The sequence below is a fragment of the Mobula hypostoma genome, chromosome 5 (genome assembly GCF_963921235.1).
Source record: "Mobula hypostoma chromosome 5, sMobHyp1.1, whole genome shotgun sequence".
Lineage (NCBI taxonomy): Eukaryota > Metazoa > Chordata > Chondrichthyes > Myliobatiformes > Myliobatidae > Mobula > Mobula hypostoma.
In genome coordinates this window covers 188,262,541-188,270,380 of record NC_086101.1, presented here as the reverse complement: position 1 = coordinate 188,270,380, position 7,840 = coordinate 188,262,541, and the positions used below count along the sequence as shown (strand labels likewise).

The following is a 7,840-nucleotide window of genomic DNA, read 5'->3' as shown; positions in this document are numbered from 1 at the left end:
ATGTCCTTGCTCCCCATAATCAATTCACCTGTTTCTGTCTGTAGGGGACCTACATTTGTCTTTACCAGTCTTTTCCTTTTTACATATCTATAAAAGCTTTTACAGTACGTTTTTATGTTCTCTGCCAGTTTTCTCTCTTAATCTTTTTTCCCCTTCCTAATTAAGCCCTTTGTCCTCCTCTGCTGAACTCTGAATTTCTCCCAGTCCTCAGTTGAGCCACTTTTTCTGGCTAATTTGTATGCTTCTTCTTTGGAATTGATACTAAACAGACAAATGCTAAAGAAACAGCAAGGTTTCCCCCTGATGCACCAAAATGGCATGGGTGGAATTACAGCTCTCTGCAATTTCTTGTGGTCAACAGCAGCGCAATTTCCCAACCAAGCCCTGAGGCCTCCAGATGGGATACTTTCTGTAGTGCATCAACAAAAAATTGGTAAGGGTTGATGGAGACTTGCCAAATTTCTTTAGTCTCCAGTAGAGGCTGACTTTCAACCCATTAACTCATTTTCTCTCTCCCCACAGAAGCTGCCTGATTCGTTGACAATTTCCAGTGTTTGCGCCTTTCATTTCAGCTTTCTGTGCATTGCTGTCGTATCTGCTTCCACTACTTCTCATTCCAGGCTCCACCACTCTGTAAAAATATAAACTTGTTTTGTAAATCTCTGGTAAAATGTTCCCCTCTCATCTTAAATCTATGCCCTCCTGTATTTGGTATTTCCACGCAGGGAAAAAGTCTCTGGTTACCTATGGCTTTTCATAACTTTATAATCTTCTATCAGGTTGCCTCTCAGCTCCCCAAAAAACGATCTAAATCTGTCTAACTTCTCTTCATAGCTTGTTTCCTCTAATTCAGCTAATACCCCGGCACCCTCTCAAGTCTCCATAACCAATTTATGTTGTAGCAACTTTGAACTTTGATCTGGAACTCCACACAGTACTCCAACTGCATTGACCAAAGACATAGGAGCTGAATTATGCCATTTGGCCCATCGAGTCTACTCCACCATTCGATCATGCCTGATTTATTTATTGTCTGTAGCTGCTGCAGTTTATCCTACATTCCAGTATTGTGTTTTATGTCATTACGACCTTAGTGATACAAGACAAGCTCTTCACTGCATTTCATTCCGTCTTTCCACCCATCTTTCTTTTCATTTGGCCAAGATGAAGACGTTCTCATCTTTCATTGGAGGACTTGAACAACCTTAAACCCCGATGGCCCCTTTCACACGTCCATGGTTATTGGCTTGGGTGGGTTGTTCGTCATCGGCCGCTTCCTTTGAATTTGGAGATTCCCGCCTTCAAACCATCACCATTGATTTTGAATCAACATTTCGTCCCTCCTTTATCACGATATCATTGGTCTAAAATACCCAAACACTCATGATAATTGGTAAACATGTATATGTTTAAGTCGGACCGCCTGTCCCGTCTCGCTCTGAACTCCCATTGGTCGGCAAAACTAAATCTAGATCTGGATTGGATATCGGAACCATCAATCGGTGCTGCGTATGACGTAATATTATGATACAATGCCGCGTCCAGGCCTGGAAAGAAATTTCGATAGATCATTGCTTGGCGGAGCCGTCAATCAATGGACGGCGTGGGGCGGGGAAGTGTGTGTCATTCCCTGCCGTTGAGCTGAGGGAAAACAAATCCAATCGCTTATTGGTTTAGAGGACTGTTCATCATCGGAAGGCGGCACGCTTTACCCCGTCCAGTGCGGCTCTTCCCTTTTAGTCCCGCCTTCTTCCCAGAATCGGCGATCTGATTGGCGGCGAGGTGAGCGTCGACTGGTCGATCGGAGCAGCAATCAGGAGACGGGGGCGGGACGGCTGCCGGCGTCAGGTGAGGTTGTTGTGGACGAATTGTGGGATATTTCCTCAGCAAGATGGCGGCGGGTGCCGGGCTTGGCGACAGCTGGAGATTCGGTTAGGGAGCCCGCCTCGGGAATCAGCCCTGCGCCCGCCTACACACATCCGGTCGGGGTGTTTGCCTGTTGCTGTCTTGGATTGAAACCGCTTGCTACAGCGTGAGATTGCCGAGCTTTCGTTGCCCCCCTCCCCATTATTCCACTCCCTTCACTTTCTCCCTAATAAAATGGCAACCATGGAGAAACTGATGAAGGCCTTCGAGTCACTGAAGTCATTCCAGCAGGGACCGTCCAGCGAGGAACCGGGACAGAAACAGTGAGTAAACAGACGCGCACCCATCCCTGCATGTGTGCGCTTATCCGCAATCATAAAGACACAACCACTCGCAGCCACATAAACACATGCATGCGACCTCTTTCCAATAGATGCACACAACTCCGATGTATTGATGTACTTAACCACACTCTTAAATACAAATATACAACCATTCGCAGTCACATAAATGCACGCAACCCCCTCTTATATGCACCCAACCCCGTAGTACGTATGTGCTTAACCACACTTCAATATAAATTACACTTCCACATAGACACATGCATACAACCCCGATGCCTGTACTTAACCACACAGTCAAATACACAACCACTCTCAGCTATATAAACACATCCATCTATTCTCCCACTCTCACACAACCTTGCGTCAATGTGCCTAATTCGCGCTCTCAAACTTGCTTTCACAAATGTATACACAGTCATGCTAAAAATCAAATTTCCCTCACTATCGGTCATTGCAAAGGTGCACAACTAGTTATACAAATATACATGTGTAGACAAATACAAGAATATATATATAGGAAAAGACAGTAGACAAATCTGGAACTGTGGACACTGAAATATGAACACAGATAATTAAATATAAAATAAATTGTGAAAATGCGAATGGATCAGTCAAGATTCTTTAAAGTCATTTCTAGTAAACAAGTATAAAGGAGAACCAGATCTGATGCAGAACAAAAAAAAACACAGTAAGATAAAGAACACAATAAATATACAAAATAGCTTGTATACAAAGATTTATGTCCATAAAGTGACCATATGCAGAGGAGTGCCTGTAAGACCATAAGACGTAGGAGCAGAATTAGGCCATTCAGCCCATCGAGGCTGATTGATCCCAGATCCCTCTCAACCCCATACTCACCTTCTCGCCATATCCTTTCATACCCTGACCGATCAGGAAACGATTAACTTCTACCTTAAATATACCCACGGACTTGGCCTCCACCGCAGTCCGGCAGGCTGCGTACATAAGGTGACTGACAGGAAATGATAAAGTAGTGTTGGTGGGGGATGTGGAGGGGTGGGTTAGTGGGTGGAGGTGTTGATCAGCCTCACTGCTTGGGGAAAGTAACTTTTTGAGTCTGTTGGGAGTGGGGCCAACAGTCCAGGAGTAGGGACTGAAAATATTAACTTAATGTGTTTGAGGCAGATCCTTCATTTCAGTGTTATGTATCAATAATTGCTAATTGACTAGCTGATTTTTGAAACATTCTAGTTGTAGTTATTATTTCATTATTAAGAGTGCACATGATTTAGTTACTTGGCAATTGTGCTGTCATGTGGGATGTGGAGGTGATCACTCACTCACTCACTCTGAGCAGGTCAGAGTTTTGGGCCAAGACCCTTTATCAGGACTGGAAAGCGAGGAGGAAGAAGCCAGGATAAGAAAGTAGGAGGGGAAGGAGGACAAGCTGGCAGGTGATAGGTGAAGCCGGGTAGGATGTGGCAGATGTGTTCAGTCATTCAGTGGCTTTAAAGCAGAAAGTTCTATGTGTACAACATGTTTAGTCAGCTTGTCAAACTGCACTGTTCTTTTTTTTGCAATTCTGTATTTCAAAACAGATGCTTAGTTTGGTAGAAATAGTATGTTTAATAATACTAAAATCAAGAGTCAATAAAATATGTTTTACAATGATATCAGTAAGTCTCAGAATTTGGGGTGGGTGTAGAGTTATGCAAATTGGCAACATCGTGGTTTTTATAACTATTAAATAAAGGTAGGTTCTATAATTTGTGGAAGTTGCACAACTACAGCTATAGTAGCGTGGTGACTCACCTGCTGAAGGGATGGTCAATGAATACCGGCCTAGTCAGCAATCCCCACTTCCATGAATAAACATAATTCTGTATTGGGCTCTTTGCCTATTGTCTGTGGTGGAATGGTTACAGCACAGGAGGTGTTAATCAGCCCTTTGAATCTAGAAGTATAGAGTCATAAAACACTACACAGAAACAGGCCACTTGGGCCATCTAGTTCTTGCCTAGTCCAATTGGTCTGCACCCAGTCCACAGCACTTCATACCCTTCCCATCCATGTACCTATCCAAATTTCCCTTCAATGTTGAAATTGAGCCTGCATCCACCACTCCCGCTGGCAGCATGTTCCACTCTCTCACTACCCTCTGAGTGAAAAATTTCCTTCTCGTGTTCCCCTTAAACATTTAACCTTTCACCCTTAACCCATGACTGCTGGTCTAGTCTCACCCAACTTCAGAATCAGAGACAACAGGAATTCTGCAGATGCTGGAAATTCAAGCAACACACATCAAAGTTGCTGGTGAACGCAGCAGGCCAGGCAGCATCTATAGGAAGAGGTACAGTCGACGTTTCAGGCCGAGACCCTTCGTCAGGACTAACTGAAGGAAGAGTGAGTAAGGGATTTGAAAGCTGGAGGGGGAGGGGGAGATGCAAAATGATAGGAGAAGACAGGAGGGGGAGGGATGGAGCCGAGAGCTGGACAGGTGATAGGCAGAAGGGGATACGAGAGGATCATGGGACAGGAGGTCCGGGAAGAAAGACAAGGGGGGGGTGACCCAGAGGATGGGCAAGAGGTATATTCAGAGGGACAGAGGGATAAAAAGGAGAGTGAGAGAAAGAATGTGTGCATAAAAAAGAGTAACAGATGGGGTACGAGGGGGAGGTGGGGCCTAGCGGAAGTTAGAGAAGACTTCTCTAACTTCCGCTAGGCCCCACCTCCCCCTCGTACCCCATCTGTTAACATTGACTTCTCTAACTTTCGCTAGGCCCCACCTCCCCCTCGTACCCCATCTGTTACTCTTTTTTATGCACACATTCTTTCTCTCACTCTCCTTTTTCTCCCTCTGTCCCTCTGAATATACCTCTTGCCCATCCTCTGGGTCACCCCCCCCCCGTCTTTCTTCCCGGACCTCCTGTCCCATGATCCTCTCGTATCCCCTTCTGCCTATCACCTGTCCAGCTCTCGACTCCATCCCTCCCCCTCCTGTCTTCTCCTATCATTTTGCATCTCCCCCTCCCCCTCCAGCTTTCAAATCCCTTACTCACTCTTCCTTCAGTTAGTCCTGATGAAGGGTCTCGGCCTGAAACGTCGACTGTACCTCTTCCTATAGATGCTGCCTGGCCTGCTGCGTTTACCAGCAACTTTGATGTGTGTTGTTTCAGAATCAGAGTCAGGTTTATTAGCACCGACATGTGACGTGAAATTTGTTAACTTAGCAGCAGCAGTTCAATGTAATACATAATCTAACAAGAAAAAATAAAATAAGAATAATAACAATAAACAAGTAAATCATTACGTATATTGAATAGATTAAAAAAAACATGCAAAAACAGAAATACGGTATATTTTTTTTAAAAGTGAGGTAGTGTCCAAAGATTCAATGTCCATTTAGGAACTGGATGGCAGAGGGAAGAAACTGGTCTTGAATCGCGGAGTGTGTGCCTTCAGGCTTCTGTACCTCCTACCTGATGGTAACAGTGAGAAAAGGGCATGCCCTGGGTGCTGGAGATCCTTAATAATGGACGCTGCCTTTCTGAGACACCGCTCCCTGAAGGGGACCTGGGTACTTTGTAGGCTCATACCCAAGATGGAGCTGACTAGACTTACAACCTTCTGCAGTTTCTTTCAGTCCTCTGCAGTCGCCCCTCCATATCGTAAAGCGTTAGAATGCTCTCCACGGTACAACTAAAGAAGTTTTTGAGTGTATTTGTTGACATGCCAAATCTCTTCAAACTCCTAATAAAGTATAGCCGTTGCCTTTTTCATACCTACATTGATATGTTGGGGCCAGGTTAGATCTTCAGAGATCTTGACACGCAAGAACTTGAAGCTGCTCACTCTCTCCACTCCTGATCCCTCTATGAGGATTGGTATGTGTTCCCTCGTCTTACCCTTCCTGAAGTCCACGATCAGCTCTTTCATCTTACTGACGTTGAGTGCCAGGTTGTTGCTGCGACACCACTCCACTAGTTGGCCTGCTTGCATGTATCCTATATACACCCTATCCTTTTATATGCCGGGATACGTTCCTCAAAGTCGACGCATAATGTGAAATTGCATAATGTGAATAATTATTTAAATGGGGAAAATAAGGATGCGTTCTTGAGGGCTTCCTAAGTATGGTTTATCTGTAATTTATTCACATTTTCATACCAATACAACACAAAACCAGTACCACAAGGCAACATTCGTATTATATTTAATCAATTTAAGGTAATATTCAATGTAATAAATCATAGAAAGTTAACATCCTAGGGTGTACAGTACTCAACAACAGTGGCAGGTGTCTTCGCTCCGGGAGATGAGTGGTTGTTGTGGTGTCGGGCAGCTTTACATGGATAAGGTGGATGGTTGTGGTCGTCAGGATCATATCAAGCACAGTAAGGGGTGAAGGAAGACTCACAGAACTCTTAGAACTGCTGGCAGCGGAAGATTACAGTGATTTGAATAAAGTGGTGAGGGTTGTTTGCTTGGCGGCAATTTTGTTTTTCAGCATAAATTTGCTTGTAGGGAAGAAGGGTTGACAGCAGGGAACAACTGAAATGCTGACTCCGTTCTAAACTTGGGTCCATGTCCATCGCCATTTGTGCCAAGTGTTCCACAGCCTTAAAAAAAACTCTGCCAAATGCTTCAGAGTGGAAGACCTGACCTCTTTCCAGGATTCATCAGAGTTGTTGATGGCATGTCTGATGTTGAAGGACTTCCACCATTCCCTCACCGTTGGTAAACTCCCGGGATTTTCAAAATCGTCTGTAGCTTGCAGCATGTGAGAGACAGTTAGCTGTAAAAAATACACCTTGAATGTGGATATCACACCTTGGTCGAGTGGTTGAATCAGCGATGTTGTGTTAGGTGGCAGGAAATGCACTGTTATGTTAGGATGAATGCTGTCCAGATGTTTAGGATGGGCTGGCGCATCGTCAAGCAACAAAAGAACTTTAAATCAAGATTCTGTTCCTGGCAGAAGCGTTCAGCCTCAACAGCAAATTGATTAACAAACCGATCTTCAAAGATTTGACCAGTGACCCATGCTTTCATGCTAGCTACCCAGTGGACAGGAAACATATTCTTACTCAAACCCTTAAGAGCACTGGGGTTTAGTGAATGGAAAACTAAGAGTGGCTTCATCTTACAGTCTCCTTTGGAATTGGAACACATAAGCAAAGTCAATCTGTCCTTTGCTGCCTTAAAACCTGATGCAGTTTTTTCATCCGTACTTATGTAAGTGTGTTTCGGCATATGCTTCCAAAAAAGCCCGGTCCCGTCTGCATTAAACACCTGTTGTGGTGTGATGCCTAACTCAGCTATCATAGCCTGCAACTGCACAGGGTAGCGTCCCAGAGCTGTGTTATGTTCACCTGACGCCGCCCTGTTTATAATTTCCAACTTTTTTTTCCAAGAGTTAAAGCGGTTCTCTGCCGCTTGGCTGATGGCCCAGGACATGACATCGGACGCTTAGGAGGCATAGTTAAATATTTCAAGCACAAAGTCACTGCACCGTAGGTAAAAACACAAAAGTTTAAGAGCGCAAGATCGCACAACCATACGTTGCCAAAACCAATGCGAGACTGGCGGGAGTGAGACTGTGAGGTGTGCGCACGTGACTTGTATTGGCGGGAAAACAGTGCTCCTTGCATAACGGTAAGTTTTGG

At 44.6% G+C, this 7,840-nt stretch overlaps 1 protein-coding gene across 4 annotated transcripts in view; it reads left to right on the top strand.

The window, feature by feature from the left end:
- The first annotated feature begins 1,890 nt into the window (after positions 1-1,890).
- htt (huntingtin) overlaps positions 1,891-7,840 on the top strand; it is a 265,277-nt gene continuing 259,327 nt past the window's right edge. For all 4 annotated transcript variants that reach the window (XM_063049530.1, XM_063049527.1, XM_063049529.1 and 1 more), the window contains exon 1: positions 1,891-2,189. In XM_063049530.1, the coding sequence (XP_062905600.1) occupies positions 2,101-2,189 (89 nt within the window). In that variant the 5' untranslated portion in view covers positions 1,891-2,100. The remainder of the gene's footprint in view (positions 2,190-7,840) is intronic.